The sequence below is a fragment of the Cervus canadensis genome, chromosome X (genome assembly GCF_019320065.1).
Source record: "Cervus canadensis isolate Bull #8, Minnesota chromosome X, ASM1932006v1, whole genome shotgun sequence".
Taxonomy (NCBI): domain Eukaryota; kingdom Metazoa; phylum Chordata; class Mammalia; order Artiodactyla; family Cervidae; genus Cervus; species Cervus canadensis.
The window spans coordinates 68,211,823-68,230,975 of NC_057419.1; the positions used below are offsets into that span (position 1 = coordinate 68,211,823).

The window sequence follows — 19,153 nt, forward strand, 5'->3', positions numbered from 1 at the left end:
CTGTCTCACATATAGGGTCATCATTACCATCTTCCTAAATTCCATATGCATGTGTTAATATACTGTATTGGTGTTTTTCTTTCTGACTTACTTCACTCTGTATAATAGGCTCCAGTTTCATCCACCTCATTAGAACTGATTCAAATGCATTCTTTTTAATAACTGAGTAATACTCCATTGTGTATATGTACCACAGCTTTCTTATTCATTCGTCTGCTGATGGGCATCTAGGTTGCTTCCATGTCCTGGCTATTGTAAACAGTGCTGCGATGAACATTGGGATACACGTGTCTCTTTCAATTCTGGTTTCCTCAGTGTGTATGCCCAGCAGTAGGATCGCTAGGTCATATGGCAATTCTATTTCCAGTTTTTTAAGGAATATCCACACTGTTCTCCACAGTGGCTGTACTAGTTTGAATTTTTTAAAAGTATTTCTAGTAGCTGTGAGTATTGGACACCGTTGGAGGTACAAATTAGAGTCATCATCTTTCTCCTGTAACTGCCTCCCTGAGTTTGGTGTTCTAGGCAAAGATTTCCCCATTTCAGTAGTCATTCACGATTGCTGGATCCAGCTAGTTCCCTAACCTTCTTAATTGTGCCTTAACAGTTTATGTTACTACTCGCCTTTCGGTTCTACTGCATTGTCTAAACTCTAGGTTTAGCCCCAGCACCTACCTTGCAGACTCCTGTCCTGGCTGTTTGACCTGTGTCCCTGCTTTAACATTAGCCTAAACTTTGCCCCAGAATCACCTCTGAACACAGCTTTAGCTCCCACACCCCTGTCCTTCAGTCATTTTCTGTTGCTCTCCACTGAATTGCAAAGTCTTTATTAAAAAGCAGAGTCCTCTCTGCCCAAGCCCACTATTAATCCAGGGCTAAACCTCTCCCTAAACTTCCACTCTGTGGAAGTGACACAGAGTTCACGTGTATACTTGAGATCAGATCACAGAAATTCCACACCATTAGGCTAGCCTTCTGCTATTCTCTTGCGGCCTTGACCCTCCACATCCTTAAGGCCTACCCATTCTTTCAGTTCCAAATTACCCACCAAGGTCTCTCCTTTTCATCCTTCCATTGAGCTCATTTCTCTTCTAATCTGTCATTTATAATTACTTATCTAATCTGTCTGATCACTTTGCTTACTGTCTTACTGGACATAATATAGCAAATTATCCTTCACACTTATGTCTAATCTTCTCAGCTAGATTTTATACTGCCTAAAACCTAGAAAATTGTACACACATCTTGGAATCTCTAGGAGGTCCAATAATAAGTATTAATACTAATGATACCATGATAATTATGAGCACTCCTCTTTTCCTCCACTTTCTGTATTCATAGATTCATGCATTCACTCAACAGATACTTATTGAAATTGCTCATGAACCAGATGTTGTAGTAAGTGTCAGGAATAAGACTGTGAATAGGACACCATCTTTGACTTCAAGGAATTTATGGTATAATCTGAATATAGACACAATTTGTTATGAGTAGGGCTGCCTGTTAGTAAGCAGTGACTGTCACATGCAACATTGATCTGAACAGATGTTCAGAGTGGAATATAAATAATGGAGCAAAATCAACTGGTTGCAAGGAAGTATCACATGTTTGTAAGAGCACATCTCATGCTCACTTAAAAGAGTATAGTCAGGAAAGTTTATGAATAGTTCAGTGACTGTGCATAGTTTTATAATCAGTGTGAGGTACTATGTTCCCAGAATAATGGCCTGTTACCATTTTTGTGGATTTAATGAGTCTTTTAACTGCTAAAGACATACTATCCGAAATTCTAGTATTTAAAATAATAATACATGAAAGCAGTGGAAAACAAAAATCGAAGAAGTTTATCCATAATGAGAATCTAAACGAGATTTGACCCAGTCTTAGAAAACAGGCATTGATTCATTCATTTGGCAGGCATTTGATGGAGTTTGTAGGTACTTGGTTTGGGGCAGGAGAATATAAGAATATTAAGTTAACTAGAATCATATGTATCAGCAAAGTGTTCTGAATACTGACTGTCTCATCTATACATAAAGATTTGTGAGTCCTTTAGATTGAAATATGGCAGATATTTCAAGTTCTCATATTATTTCATTTTCTAACCATCAGATTTAGTTATGGGTTATTGTAATTGCCTTACAAATTCTATATTACCTTTTTTTAAAAAAATGCTAGAGTGCTATTTTTATTTCATGGCAAAAGGCATTTTTAATACATATTTTGTTGTAATAGTCTTTTTTAATAAAACAATTATTCTTAAAATTTCATTCAGGATAAAAAGTAGAAGATGCTTAAGCCTGACACCGTCAGTGACTCATAAAAATGTTCCAGTGGCTATAGATTATTTTTAAATTTATCTCTGTACCTTAGGGATTTCTTGATTGGCTGTCCCTGAAAGCAATTAATTCTCATTTTTATGTGGTTTTATGATGCAAAATACATGGATGGAAACAATTTGAAATAAATTTCCTTCTTATATAGTCATGAATGTTTGTTTAAATATCTCTAGAGGTTTTTAAAAAAATACTCTGGCTAAACTGCACTTGTTCTTTTTCACCTCTCACATCGACAGTCTCGAAGAAATCTAAATAGTTTCGTCATGTTTAAATTTTACAACACTTCATAGACTATTAAACATGGAACATCCTTGTGGGGACAAGAAATCGAATTTGCTCTTGAGAAGGTTTCCAACTAATTGATTTGTAGGACATTATAACATCCTCTAGCTGACAAGCTTTACAAATATAAAAACTGGAGCTGAACTGAGAGGGCGCTTTTTTCCTGACACATAAAAGGTGTCTTTCTGTCTTGTCTCCTTTGGATATGGGCATGTCAGTTTCATAGAGAAACTTTCACATGGAGCTTTTTTATTTCTTTCTCCCCCAGTAGAACTGCATGGGGTAGTACATTGTTTAATCTTTTCTCAAATAAAAGGACACGGGGCTTCATCTTTGTCTTTGCCTTTTTGGTATCTCACAGGAACTCCAGGATGGCATCGGGCAGCGGCAAACTGTTGTCAGAGTATTGAATGCAACTGGGGAAGAAATAATTCAGCAGTCCTCAAAAATAGATGCCAGTATTCTACAAGAAAAATTGGGAAGCCTGAATCTGCGGTGGCAGGAGGTCTGCAAACAGCTGGCCGAGAGAAAAAAGAGGTAGGGTGACAGATTGAAATAGGAATGCTAAAATTTTAGCGGAGCTGTTTAAGCTGCCCTTAAAAGAAAAATAAAAGATTTTGTGAAAGATTCAAACCAGAGTGTAAGGCACTAACATTAAGGATTCTATCAACACTTAATAGCAATAATGAACTTGCTCTTTCTTTTCCTTGAATAATATAATATGTAACTGTTGCTAGTAAAATAGGCAATGCTTTTTGACTGTTCTAAGCTTTGAAGTTTGTTTCAAAAATCACACATGATTGTTTAAATATGAATGTCTTCAGTATATTCTAACTTTCATAAGCTGCATCTTAGTTATTTTTTTTTAACAAAGATGAGAAAAGGATGTTATAAATGACTATTTTGCAGGAAAAGTTGCTCTTTGGCTAGATTGTTTAACAGCTACAAATATGACTTATGATGCTGAAAAGCATGATAGTCATATTTACCTTTTAGTTCCACTACATTTCTTAGCACATTCTTGAAGAAGGACTTGGGCTGAAAATGTTCAAATCTACAGGGGAAAACAAAACCTTAGAGATGGTATTGTTGAATTCAATCATCATTTAACTTTCCCTTGAAAGGTATTGAAAGCACAGAAAGCCAAGTGTGTGCTGCTGCAGTTGGAAAACATACATATTTTTATAAACAGGGTTTTGTATTATGCTACCAGTTGTTGCTAATGTTTCCTATTTCATAAGGGAGGACTTGCCCTTTATTTACCAAATGAGACTATTGTCATGAACAATGAAAACTCAGTTCATTGCCAAGCTCTTGCTTCCTACCTTTCATCTACTTAATAGGTGGATTTTAATATTCAGAAATCTAGAATAACTCACTGATGAGCATCTTTGGTGAGGATGTATTAGAAAGGTTTTGGAATTACGTCCATTGTCTTTGCCCACCTCTTCTGGCCACCTTTGCTCCTTTTACATTATTCAGAAAGTGGATACAATTCATACTGCTGTACAAAATGAACATATTAGTTGACCTACACTTGCGCGTGCATGCACACACGCACACATACACAGACAAATCTTACTAAAGTTAAATAATAGCATCATCTAAAAACATTTTCATTTTAAATTTTAGTTTAGAAAATACTGGGGTACCTATATGTATGAGTGAGTGAGTATTGCTTGCTCAGTTATGTCAAACTCTTTGCCACCCCATAGTTTGTAACCCACTAGGCTCTTCTGTCCATGGGATTATCCAGGCAAGAATACTAGAGTGAGTTGCCATTTCCTTTTCCAGGGGATATATACATATACATAGACATAAAATAAAGACCCACGCTTTGTAGTTATATTTCTTCCTTGGGAAAGTCATACACTTTTTTCCCCCAAAATTGAAATCCTTCTATTAAATACACAACATCCCATTGTTTAAACAGCTAATATATTTACACTATCGGCAGGTTTAAACCTGTATAGCATCATTTCTGCACTAGACCCAATCTAGTCTAAAATAAGACATTAAGAAATGGGAAAATTAAGGAAAATTGAATAACATGCTATAAAAATATATCAGCTTTATAAAATGGATTAAATTGACTGGAGGATTATTTTTCATTATTGTATATAAAATGTTTCTCATTTTGAAGTATCTTACTCATATAATATTTGAGTAAAGCCTTTTTAAAATATTTTCTGTAACTTCTTACCTGAGTTTTAAAATTTTTATTATTGGTCATTGACTTCTAAATGCAAATTTGAACTTACAAATGTTGATAGGACAATACACCTGTTTCACCAAATAAGTTCTAAAATTTTAGGTCCTTCTAAGCTAATAAGAAATTGATGTACACTGACTGTTGTGAAATATTACACACATTGTAGGTTAATTACAACTAGTAGGGATTTGGCTGTAAATGGTTAGGAAAAAATTCTCCCATTTAAATGTTCTGACCTACATTAAACATTGTACCTTTGTTCCTTAAAGAGTCAAGATCAGCTTCCTTGAGGTTTTATTTTTCCTCTAAACTCAGCTTTTAAAGTTGTCTACTTCATGCTACATTTTAAAAATAGATGTTAGCATATTTAAATTTCCACTGAGATCAGTTTTGTGGCAAACTCAGAATTTTTGTATCATTTAAGGTTTATGAAATATAAAAGAGTAATAAAATGTAAGTGCCATTTCTACAAATACACTTACAGCTATTGCTAAGCACCCAGTACAAATAAAGTAAAAATAAATAAAATAATATTTTATAAAGAACATGTTAACCTAACAATCATGGGAGGGCTTGTAATCATGAAACTATTATTAATCAGTAGTGTGCTTTCAATGTAACCCAAGCAGAAGTTACAAGGAAATAGATTATTGCACAGGTGAAAAATAAGATGACTGTTCCAGCTGACAACAGTATTCTTAGTTTGCAAGCAGGATTTAAATACAACTATTGAAATATCTAATGTTTCTTAGTCCATGTACACCAATGAAAGAAAGTGTATAATTTAAGTGATTAAAGTCTACAAAAACTATGTGGAGCTTTATAGCTACATAAATTTAGACATTTCTCTTTAAAAATGTAAGATATTGGAAATATGAGAAGAAAATTCTCAGAAATTTCAAATAGCAGCAGACATCCATTGAAGTTAGTCTGTGTTGGAAGTAAATGAAGTATAAAATATAGCCAATTAGCTGTTCAATTTAATATAGAAAATTCACTGTTGCCTCAATTATATAGCAGAGGAACTGAATAACATCTATAGTTTTAAGGCTGATAATAATGAGTTTAATGATGACTTAGCCATCAAAATGGTCTTTGTAAATGAAGAAGATATAAACAAAAGTTATTGACCATAAAGGGAAGTCATAGGTTAAAACAAAGCAACCCTGTGTATGAAGACTCTTAAGCCTTGGTTCACTGATAGAAGTCAAGGGGTGCCATGAACTTGAATGGGAGGAAATACCTCTTTGTTTTCACTAACCTCTTAACTGAAGTTTAATATCCCCTTGCATTTTGAATATAGGCAATAAACCAGAGCAATGCTAGCAGTATCTGAAATCACAGATGTTTCCATAGCTCATTAGAATTGTCACATATATCTCAAAATATGGTTCATGCTTATCACTACTTCAAAACTGTAGTAGGTATTAGATCTACCACAGTATCTTATTAATGTGTTAATAATAAGCAAACAGGCATTACTGTATCACAAATGTGTTTCTAATAATCTTAAAACTGTACTTCAATATAATTGACTTCCTTTGGAGTCCTGTGTATTTTATATTATGAGTTTAAAAGCATTATTCTGGGAGTCCCAGATTTCACCAGATTGCCAAAAGAGTTCATAGCACTGAAAAAAAAATGACCCCACTATTTCTAATCAGTTGTTCATTTATCTGCCCAGACCTCATTATCATATAATATAGTTTTGCTCCTTTTGATGGTATAGTCACTGTCCTCAAACATTCCTTTATCCTGGAATATTCTAGGAGATATACCAGTCAAGGGAATGTGGGTAGGCAGACCTTCAAGCAATGGATTGCTGACACCATAAGAAATTATATTTTACTTAGAATAATGTTAATTGATAAAAAATTGAATGAAAGAGGGAAGCAATGTAGTGGGAGGCAGAATCCCTAAATTAAGGAATCTCTGAATCATTGCCCATAACAATAAAAAATGATCTGTCCTTTTTTCTTTTGACAAATGTGATATTACTTCCTCCATTTCACAGATAGGACAATTATTGTACAAACATATATTGAGGAATAACAATTTTAATTTAAATGTTACCTAATTAAAAATGTGGCTTGAAATTTTCTTTTTGAATATTATTTTTAGTGAAAAATTTTAAGCATGTAGAAAAGTTGAAGTAAAGTCACATAATGAATGCCCATATACCCTCCTCTCTTCCTCCTACATTTCTAGATTCAGCAATTAACATTTCACCATATATGCTCTTTCTCTCTCTTTGTCTCTATCTCCCCCATATCTGCCTTTCTGTAATATAGGAAATAACATACAGACACAAATTTTTGTTGTCTTTACATTTGCATATAAATTATAAACACTCCTATACTTAACCACTGAATATTTCAGCATGCATCTCCTTGGAATAATGACTTGCCACATATAACCATGCTTGTTTACCATGCTTGAGAAAATTTAAAATAACACTAAATTATTATTCAGTGTCCTGTCCATGCATCTTTTTGAATTAGAGTTTTCTCCAGATATATGCCCCAGAGTGGGATTGCAGGATCATATAGCAAATCTATTTTTAGTTTTTTTAAGGACCCTCCATACCTCATTGTAGTTCTGATTTGCATTGCTCTAATATTAATGATGTTGTGTATCTTTTCGTGTGCCTCTTGGCCATCTGTATGTCTTCTTTGGAGAAATGTCTATTTAGGTCTGCTGCCTATTTTTTGATTGTTGTCATTGTTGTTATCTTTTTTTTTTTTTAATTGAGCTGCATAAGCTATTTGTATATTTTGGAGATTGATCAGACACATTGTTTGCAAATGTATTCTCCCATTCTATGGGTTGTCTTTTTGTGTTATGATTTCCTTTGCTATGCAAAAACTTTTAAGTTTAATTTGGTCCCATTTGTTTATTTTTGTTTTCATTTTTGTTCTTCTAGGAGGTCGGTCCAAAAAGATATTGCTGGGATTTACGTCAAAGAGTTTTCTGCTCATGTTTTTCTCTAGAAGTTTTATAGTGTCTACTCTTATATTTAGGTTTTTAATCCATTTTGAGTTTATTTTTGTGTATGGTGTAAAAGAATATTCTAATTGCTTTATTTTTTAATATGTAGCTGTCCAGTTTTCCCAGCACCACTTGTTGAAGAGAATGTCTTTGCCTCCTTTTATCATAGCTTAATTGACCATATGTGTGTGGATTAATTTCTGGGCTTTCTATCATGTTCCATTAGTCTACATGTCCGTTTTTGTGTCAATACCATACTGTTTTGATGACTGTAGGTTTGTAGTATAGTCTGAAGTCAGGGAGCCTGATTCCTCCAGCTCTTTTTTTTTTTTTCTCCTCAAGATTGCTTTAGTTATTCAAGGTCTCTTGTGTCTCCATACAAATATTAAAAATTGTTGTTCCAGTCCTATGAAAAAATCCACTGATAATTTGATAGGGATTGCATTGAATCTGTATATTGTTTTGAGTAGAATGGTCATTTTAACAGTATTGATTCTTCCTATCTAAGAACACACAGTCTATATTGCCAAATGTTTTCATTGTCTTCAGTTTCTTTTGTCAGAGTCTTTTAGTTTTTAGAGTACAGGTCTTTTGCCTCCTTATGTAGGTATCCCTAGATATTTTATTCTTTCTATACAGTGGTAAATGGGATTGTTTCCTTAATTTCCTTTCTGACATTTTATTGTTAGTTTAGGGAAATGCAATAAATTTCTGTATATTAATTTTGTATTCAGCAACTACCAAATTCATTGATGAGCTCTAGAAGTTTTCTGGTACTTCTTTAGGATTTTCTTTGTATAGCAGTGTGTCATCTGCAAACAGAGAGAGTTTTGCCACTTCTTTTCCAATTTGAATTGAATTTACCTTCTATTCTCTGTATTTCTTATAAACTGGAAGTTGAGTTTAGATGAAACTTAAAAAGATACAAGTCAAATGTTTTTTGTCAAGAGTACTTCATATAGGATGCTATATAATTTGTATCACATCAGGACATGTGTAATATGAAGTATTCCCACTCCAACTGCTGCTAAGTTTGATCATTTGGTTAAGGTGGCAACCATTAGATATTGAATTAGAAAGTAATATATTTTTATTTGAAATTACTAAATCATCTAATGACTTTTCTACCCATTGATGTAATCCATGGATTCCCTAATCCAGTTGTTACAATGGGGATACAAAATTATTACTTTCCTAATTCTGACTTGATCCTGCAAGCTGGTTTCTTCTATTAAAAAAAGAAAACATTTCCTTTTTTTTTCTCTCTTTGTTCACAATACGGACTTATGGATGCTTATTTATTCAATATGCTGTAATGAATTAGTTTTCATTCCTGTTAATGCTCACCTTGACCAAATTTAACCAGTGGGAGTTCATTCAAGCTTTCTCCTTACATGTCTCAGGCTCACCTTATATTTTCCCTGCCCGGGGTATGGTATCAACAATTCTCCAAGAGTCTCTGATAGGCTGGAGAATGTTACATAGAAACCAAGACCTGGGCAGTAATGCCTTCTCAAAAGAATTCTGGTGCCTTTATGGCAAGCAGTACTAAGGGAAAAAATGTTTTCATATTACTTTTGCAAGGATGCAGACATCTCTATCAATCAGGATACATCAAAATCCAAAGAAAGGCTAAGCATATTAAAGCTCCCTTACTGTGTTAGATTTCATGTAAAAGCAGTAACTTACTCATTTCAATATCTTTACTGCTGAATTTTTGAACCAGTTTACCTGTATATAATCTATGCTAGTTTGCCAAGCAAATTAATGGCATAAATGAGCTAATGGGAGGCATTCCTGAATGTACTTAAGGGAAGAAATTGTTTTTTAAAGACCTTAGCTCATTGTTTGCATGCAAATGGATGCTGCTAATTAGAAATGAGCCTTATCTAATTCATTAAAGTAGGCCTAGTAGGACCTCTTCTTGCAAACCTCCATTGAAATTCATAGTATTCCATTCACCCTTTTTTAAAACAACTGTTTTCTCTTGTCTTCCTTAATTTTGGCTTCTCCCTAATTCAGATGCCCCTAACAAAATAGTCTTCATATAAAACTTCATTTTCTACAAAATGAAAACCTAAATTTTACTAAAATTCATAAGTCTCTTCACAGGGTATGCCGTATTTTAAATGTAGTCAATGTAGGCATGTAAACCAGTGCTAAAATGCTTCTCACACATTCACCCTTGGTCCCCAAGATTTCTCCAGCCCCAGCTCTAGTCTATTTGCTCTATCCTTTAACTTCCTGGTTTCCTATCATCAGTTTTAATTCTGACTCTTCATCCAGCCCAGAGTCAGTGCTCACAAGCTGAATCTAGCTTAGAATGTAAGTGGTGTGTTTACATAGGCACTGTCAACAAAATAATTGCCAATATTTAAAAATTCAGTCTTCATATCTTAAAAAAAAAGAATATCTGTCTCTTTTTGAAAACTTATATCTGACTACTATGTATTCATTCTCACATTCTCTCAAGGCATGATCAGCTGCAACTAAGTGACAGATGTTTCAGACTTTTCCTGCTCATAGTGTAGTCTCTGGACCAGAACACAGACATCACCTGGGAGTTGCTAAGAAATACAGAATCTAATAAATCACAGTCAGCATTTTAACAAGAATCCCAGGTGATTCATGTGTACCTTAAAGTTTCAGAAGCATTAGTTTGGGCAAGGAAGCTTTCTCTTCAGTTTGTCACAACTGTCCCAACTCAGTCATTTATATTAACTGCTTTCCCATAGATATTTGACTTAATGATACTTTATATAGGCCCTTAAAACTCAACATTCAAAAAACTAAGATCATGGCATCTGGTGCCATCACTCCATGACAAATAGATGGGGAAACAGTGGAAACAGTGACACATTTTCTTTCCTTGGGCTCCAAAATCACTGCAGACAGTGACTACAGCAATGAATTTAAAAGATGCTTGCTCCTTGAAAGAAAAGCTATGACAAACCTAGTCAGCATATTAAAAATCAGAGACATCACTTTGCCAGTGAAGGTCCATATAGTCAAAACCATGTTTTTTTCAGTAGTCATGTACAGATGTGAGAGTTGGACCATAAACAAGGCCGAGCCCCAAAGAATTGATGCTTTTGAACTGTGGTGTTGGAGGCTCTTGAGAGTCCCTTGGACTGCAAGGAGATCAAACCAGTCAGTCCTAAAGGAAATCAACCCTGAATATTCATTGGAAGGACTGATGCTGAATCTGAAGCTCCATTATTTTGGCTACCTGATGCAAAGAGCTGACTCACTGGAAAAGACCCTGATGCTGGGAAAGATTGAGGGCAGGAGGAGGAGGAGGCAACAAAGGATGAGATGATTTGATGGCATTACTGACACGATAGACATGAGTTTGCGCAAACTCCAGGAGACAGAGAAGGACAGGCACGTCAGGCATGCCGCAGTCCATTGGGTCACAGAGAGTTGAACACAACTTAGCAACTAGGCAACAACAACAATATTGATGATCATGATGATGATATTTGTGATGATAGTGACAGCACTTAATATTGCCAGGTGCTATTCCAGGTGCTTTACATAGCTCATGTAATCTTCATAACAACTCTATTCTTATTTCCACTTCTATAGAAGGGTGATTGGAGCATAGGGTGCTGAAGTTCTTTATCCAAGATCATATAACTAGCAAGTATTTGAACCAAGATATAAGCCTAAATCATCTTGAGTCTAGCATTGTTAATCTAGATCCAATTTTGCATTACTTATCCTAGCTTGGACCTTTTACTAAAGATGTGCTTCTGTTGGCTAAAAAAATATATGTAAAACCTAAAAATTGAGAGTTTTGCTTTATTTTGTGGACATACTAAGGATCTCAGGTCTCAGAGGGAGGCAGCATCTCAAGTAGAATACTGCTCTGAGGAAATGAGTCGGGGAGCTAGATTGTATAGGAGTTATACAACAAAGGGCAAGTAGTAGGAACAAAAGATTACTGTTAATAAAAGAAAACTAGGTATCTCAAGATAAGGAATTCAATGCTTTTCATTCATTCATCTATTTATTTATTTATTAGTTGGAGGCTAATTACTTCACAACATTTCAGTGGGTTTTGTCATACATTGACATTAATCAGCCATGGAGTTACATGTATTCCCCATCCCGATCCCCCCTCCCACCTCCCTCTCCACCCGATTCCTCTGGGTCTTCCCAGTGCACCAGGCCCGAGCACTTGTCTCATGCATCCCACCTGGGCTGGTGATCTGTTTCACTATAGATAATATACATGCTGTTCTTTCGAAACATCCCACACTCACCTTCTCCCACAGAGTTCAAAAGTCTGTTCTGTACTTCTGTGTCTCTTTTTCTGTTTTGCATATAGGGTTATCATTACCATTTTTCTAAATTCCATATATATGTGTTAGTATGCTGTAATGTTCTTTATCTTTCTGGCTTACTTCACTCTGTATAATGGGCTCCAGTTTCATCCATCTCTTGAGAACTGATTCAAATGAATGCTTTTCTACTCCTGTGCAAGATGCAAGAGTTTGGGCTCACTGAAATCATTCCTTTGATATGCACCCCAGACATCCAGGGCCAGTATCCTGTGTTTTCACATTGGGAAGTCTTGAGCCACACCTTAGGGAGTGGCTGCAATCTGATAGCTGCTTGATGGCAGCTATTCTTTGTTTCTTTCCTGAGTTCCCTCAAGGCTCATAGGCTCACTGTTGGAGGGCTGCAGTCCTTGATAATAGTGATGTCCTTTTTTACTAATATGGCAGGCAATATTTTCTTTCTCACTTCTAGTTTCTGCCCACCAGCTTCTCACTTACCAAGCCCAATCCCTTAGCGGGCCACACTTAGTACAAGTGAATAGGACTTGAAATCCATTCTGATCTGTCTTTGCAACCGTATTATCTGCTACTTCCACCATTTCAGCTGGTGTCTTAAAGCATAAAATGACATGACATAAAGTGTTCTGTCCCTCAGCTTTTAAAAAAAACATTTAGTTTTTGTGTTAAATTCCCTTAATTTTTCCTTAAAATCCTACCTGTGCTCCAGAACCCAGCTTAAGTGCTATTTCCTTAATGAATGTTACCTGCTTTTCTCAAACAGAAGTACTTTGCTCTGTTAAGTTCTTCTTGCTCCGTTTTATAACACTCATGTAACATTTTACATATCTATTATATGTCATATATATGCATATTTTATTTTCCCAGCAGAATTGAAAACTTCAGGAGGGCAAAGCAATATCTTATTCTCTTCTCTATAAGCCAAAATACTTTGTAGAAATATAGTACATTGTGGATGACCATGCATTATTTTCTCAATTTAAATAGTAAGAATTTTTATGCACATTCAAATTAAACTAGCCTTGAAACTTTACACTTGACATTGCTACATAGGTTAAAAATAGATCTACAGAGCCAGAACCATTGTTTAAAATGTTTTTATAATATCACATTTCCATGGATACATTTTTAGTTCTGAAAATTAGATGATCAGTTTTAATCTTAAAAATGGTAGACATTGGGTTAATAAATCATAGTTTAGGTGTTCTCTAGAATTTAATCCTCTTAAGAGAAAAGACTTCAATTTCCAGAGCTCTTTACACCAAAAAGATGCTCTTTGATTCAAACATGTTGTACACTTCTTTATATCAGTCTTACAGGATCACAACTAGTAAATTCTAGTGATTGAAGTAGGAATTAGACTTGAAACTGGATCTTTTATCCTCATCAACCTATAACCAGAAGATATTTTAGATCCAATCCATATTACCAAAGAGCTATTTTTAGATTGATCACAGAGAGTCATACAGATATTATTATCCACAGGTGTCTATGGAAAAGCTCATCTCTTCCCATCTGTTCTCTGGTGACTCTTGAAAAGCTTTCAAGGACATTCATAATTCTTCATCAAAAGACTATGAAAAATTAGCTTCATAGTTAATCTTTTTATGTCATATTTTATTCTTTGAAACTTGGCAAATTCTGACTAGCTGACTAGTCAGAAACTAGAAACTGACTAGCTGAATCCAAACATGCTGTTGCATTGACTGGTACAGACAATATCATTATAGATATTCTTCTTCTATCAACTTTTTGTCTTCTATCAACTTTTATAGGGCTGAGGAGATAGGAGTTGAAGTATGCAGGATGATCTCTGGCATGGGTCTCATAGGGTAGCAGGAGTCAAATGAAAAATTAATGGACACACCAGAGACGAAAAGTGATAGGAGCAACATCAATGAAACAAGAAAGAGTGAATGCAGTCAAGGAGTACATGTAGTTCAGTATAGAGAAGCTCCCTTAAATCTCCATTTACTCATCTAACTATTCTAAGCTCGTCATTTTATATGTAAAACCAACTTTCTGATTCCTATTCCAAACTGAATGCTGGATATAAATAACTTAGAGGTGTTTTTGAAAATTTTTCAAGTGGACTTCCTAGAACCATGTACCTTGCCTCCCACCATTTGAGAGTATGATTTCTAAGTGTCACCTGTGTGCTGTTCTCAACACATTTGTGCAAGTTATTCTCGTTTTTAGAATTTTCTTATTCAGTTAAATATTACATAACCTAATAATATAGAAATGCAATGAGAAAGAAAATTGCAGTTTCTGTGAAAACTAAGTTAGATGCTTTGGAAGACTGATTAGCAAAAAATTCTGTTCAATTGGAAGTAGAGAAACAACTATTTAAAAATTGGGTAGAGGGTAGAAACTGCAAAAATCTGGAGGGATTTTGTATTTAGATTTTTTTTCTTATGTCTCTAAATCTTATGCTACTTTAAAAAAATCAAAACTGCAAGTCATAGATTATGCAGTATGGGAGTGTTTATGCAAAAGAAAATATGCTGAATTTCAGTCAGTTGCTTATTCCAGGAGAAGTCTTGTATCCCATACCAAATGAATGGTGAGTTAATGATAATTTTTATGCTCTAAATGAAAATAAAATGTTAAAATATGCATAAACGACTTTATATAATCCCTCCAATTTAGCAATATTCTTCTAAATCCTGCCTATCCAGTCATCCCAATCAAGTTTAGTAAGAGTTTTTCCCTTGTTTGTCTAAAGGACAAAGTATGGTGTGGTGCTAAATAGAACAGTCAAAATGGACCACGTCATGGAAGATTTCACACCTCAAAAAACTTTTTTTGTGGAGTAGCATAGAAGAAAATTGGAAGGTTTTTCAATAGATGAGATTTGAAACGACATAGGCCCTTCTGATTGTGGAGCCCAGGGTGAAATGAGGAGGATGAGACTGGCAGTTGGGTGACTCAAGTAGTCTTGTAGTATTTCAGATTAGGGACAATGAGTGTCTAAGCAAAATAAAGCTTGTAAAGATGAGATAGATTCAAGATACTTAGTAGATGAAAGTAAAATGACTTGGTAATTGATTAAATGAGAGGGTGAAAACTTAAAGGGAGAATTCTAGAAGTTCTCCCTTCCCCAGATTTCTGGCTTGGAGAACTGGCCAAATGGAGTGCTGTTAGCTGTGAGAGAAAATACAAGGGGCTGTATTCAGATAGAAAGAAGGCAAATCAGACATGAAGACTTCAACTTAGAATATGATAGGCTTGAGGAGCCTGTGGAGCAATGAAACCAAGGTAGGCAGAAAACATGCATTTGGATGTCCCAGGCTGAAGGCAATAAGCCTTTTTCTTAGTGGAGTGATGCTTAGTCATCATGCCTAGTCAACTGACTGCTTCTCAATGAGATCTCTTACTCATGTCACTCACTCACTAGCTTGTGAATAAAAGAGAGTTTTCCAGAGTACCTATTAACCAATAAGCTCTGCTATGGAGAAAGGGTTCAGGTGTCAGGAAGCTACTGTGGAATATGAATACTAGTGGTGACTGATGAACCAAAGTAATACCTGTGATCTCCATGGGGTCACAGACTACCACTCTTAACTCGCAAATCAGAAGAGCTGGTAGACAAACTATGGGAGATACACCAGGAAAGCATACCCATTCCAACATACAGAAAAATAAGTTCAAAGTTCTCATCCTATTAATTGTGGATCAGAAACGACCCCCATGTATGTTTGGGACACCCTGTTGAAAGTGAGGATTTCTATAAGCATATTTAATGTGTGGACGTGTTACTGATGAATTTGAGGTTCTTGCTTTATTGGGTAAGTGTCTGGAGACAAACTGGTAGTTAGAAGTGGATTTATTAAAAAGAAACACTCTGCAGACAAAGTCTGGGCCATATCAGAAGGTGAGAGACTCCAAGAGCCCAAACTTTGGGATGGTTAGTTTTGATGGGCTGGGTAATTTCATAGGTTAATGAGTGGGAAGATTGTTGGGGAAGGGGTGGGTATTTCCAGGAATTGGGCCACTGCCCACTTTGTGAACTTTTATGGTTGGCCTCAGAACTTTTATGGAGCTGGTGGGTGTGTCATTTAGCATCTGCTAATGTATTGGTGGTGGTGGTGGTCAGGCTTCCCTATCCTTCACTATCTCCCTGAGTTTGCTCAAACTCATGTCCATTGATTTGGTGATGCCATCCAACCATCTCATCTTCTGTCGTCCCCTTCTCCTCCCACCTTCAATCTTTCCCAGCATCAGGGTCTTTTCCAACGAGTCAGTTTTTCGCATCAAGTAGCCCAAGTATTGGAGCTTCAGCTTCAGCATCAGTCCTTCCAATGAATATTCACACTTGATTTCCTTTAGGATTGACTGGTTTGATCTTCTTATAGTCCAAGGGACTCTCAAGAGTCTTCTCCAACACCACAGTTCAAAAGCATCAATTCTTCAGTGCTAAGCCTTCTTTACAGTCCAACTCAATGTATTAGGATGAGCATATACTGAGGCTCATGGTCTACTGGAAGTCAACTTGTCCACCATCTTGGACCCATTTGGTTCTCACGCATTTATATTGTGTCCTATGGCCATGTCATTCTTTTAAAGGTTGTGCCCTGCCCCCTTCCCTCCTGTTTCAGATACAGTGTTCAGTGAAATGCACACAGTCAATACAGAGTGAGCTAGAGAGCCTGAGACATGAGAAGTAAGCACAAAGCAAAACATACCCAATAAAACTCCTTACTTGGAATCCTGTAAATGCGCTCTCCCTTTAAGGTTATCGCTATTTAAAATCTATGTATTGTTATCCATCTGACTCAACAGTAGCTACACCTGAGCCAACCATTTTTGAAAATATGCCAAAAGGCATTTTGCATCCTTTTTATTTTCCTTGTTGCTGAGGGAAGTTGAATTGACTACCTTCAAAGTCTGTCCTATGAGACATGTTTCATATTATGAGCAATCATTTCTGAAGTGCTTTTTATGTCAGAATTAAAAGCCATCATGCTACTAAAAAGGAACACAATATCCACAGGTCAGTATACCATCTTTGTGCTCAAAGAAAATCCTGGTCTAGAGATAAAAATGCATTGATCACTTTACTGATTCCTGCCCAGGATTTAATATAATGGAAGGATGCCTCAGATGTGTGCTAGTCTGTTCCCATGGTCCCTTTAACAGATCTTGTCTGTTCTAGTAATTCTGAACTGGTATAGTTTGGCCATTGATATATATATATACACACACACACATATATATATGTTATAATTTACTTTTTTCCCATATATGTTTATTTAAATGAAAATATGTTTTCTTTTTATCTACTAATAAATATACTTTTAAAAACCTTTTCTAAAATGGAAAACACCATACATGTGTGAGCTATTAATCTAATTATTTTCCGCTTATACATTCACTATTGTAATATTATCTCCTCATTTTCAGCAGAAGGCCTTATCTCTTACTTCACAGGAACCTTGCCCAATTAATTATTCTCTCTTCCCTGAATGCACACAAGCATAACTGTATCTTTATCCTTTCTCTACTGACTTCTTACCCTTGACCAAGTAAACATTTTTAGCTCCCAGATTAAAAAAAAATAAATTACCAACACTCCTTTCTTAATGTGTTCCACCATATTTGTCAGGGTTCTTAACTGTGAATAACAGAATCCAGTTCTGTTTAATGTAAGCAGAAATTGACTTCATGAGAAGGATAAAGACCTGCTCCTATTTCCATACAAAAGGCTAGAAAATCAGGTCAAAAATGGGCAGAAACCAAGGGAGAGACTCAGTTCCAGGAACTATAATCCAAATCGTACCCTGTATTTGCATGCTCCCATGGACCATTCCACCATTATAGATGAGGTGAAGAATGCCACTGCTGCTGGAAAGAATTCTAAATGGTCCCTTGTGATTTCTGTCATTCATTTCCGGATTCAAAAACTCAACTTCCTCCTTCAGAGTCCACACTGGTCTTAGGAAATCCCCCCACGTGTGCAGGGTTTTCAGATCCTGGGCAGCCAAAGCTGAATAAGGTCTCTTACTTCCCCTTCCTAATTATTATCCCTATTTGAATCCTTCTCTAGTCACTAATACTTAAACTCACATATCCTCTTTTATCTCATCTCTTTCTTTATTTTTTCGGCTCTTGGTCCCTGCCACTGCTCTGATGATACTATCTCTGCCAAGGCCATCAATGATATCCTGTAGTTAAATCCACTGGACGTATCTCAGTCATACTGAGGCCTCAAAATCAATGTATCCAACACCGAATGTGTTCTGTTCCTCCATAGACTGTACGCTTAGTGGCATGGCTATCTATTCACTTGCCCAAGCTAGAAACTTGGAAGTAACAGGAGTCAATTTTTTAAGTTAATTTTTATTGGAATATAGTTGATTTACAATGTTGTGTTATAGCAAAGTGAATCAGTTATACATATGCATGTATCTACTCGTTTTTAGATTCTGTTCTCATATAGGTCATTACAGAGTATTGAGTTCCCTGTGAAGAGTTAATATTGAGTTTAAGTTTTATGTGTTTACCCTATGAATGGTCTTTGTCAAGAGTTTTCAAATGTTTCCCTGTGCAACCTTCACAGTAACTCACTTTTAAAGATCTTTCATGCCCACTTCACTTCCTGACTGTGGGATGGTAAGCAGGGGATGGCAACATTCCTATCCAGTTTACAAAGTATTAAATTGCAGCTCAAAAATCATTAAGATATTGTGTGAAGGCTAATCAAAGTTTATAAAGATCAAGGACTAAAAGTCAGTAATGCTGACCTCAAATCTGTGCCTTTCCTACTATGATGATATTTACTTCTGTGAACAAAACAGCTAATAAAGATAACAGGGACAAGACAAATGAACAGTGAGAACCCGGCTATCTTTACCAGCTCTCCCTCAGTCACTGAAAAAAGACTCAGACCTGTATCTTCTCATCTTTGTGCTTCCTCCAACATCTAAGGGTAATACTTAATCTTTGGTAGTATTAAATGATGTGGAATTTGGATAATAAAGAAAAAAAGACTAGAGAAGACTGAGTAAAGGGCAAGTACATAGTTA

General features: G+C 35.7%; 1 protein-coding gene across 9 annotated transcripts in view; it reads left to right on the forward strand.

The window, feature by feature from the left end:
* DMD (dystrophin) overlaps positions 1 to 19,153 on the forward strand; it is a 2,532,480-nt gene that overhangs the window by 1,652,647 nt on the left and 860,680 nt on the right. For all 9 annotated transcript variants that reach the window (XM_043457704.1, XM_043457699.1, XM_043457698.1 and 6 more), the window contains one exon: positions 2,983 to 3,158. In XM_043457704.1, coding sequence (XP_043313639.1) covers positions 2,983 to 3,158 — 176 coding nt within the window. The remainder of the gene's footprint in view (positions 1 to 2,982; positions 3,159 to 19,153) is intronic.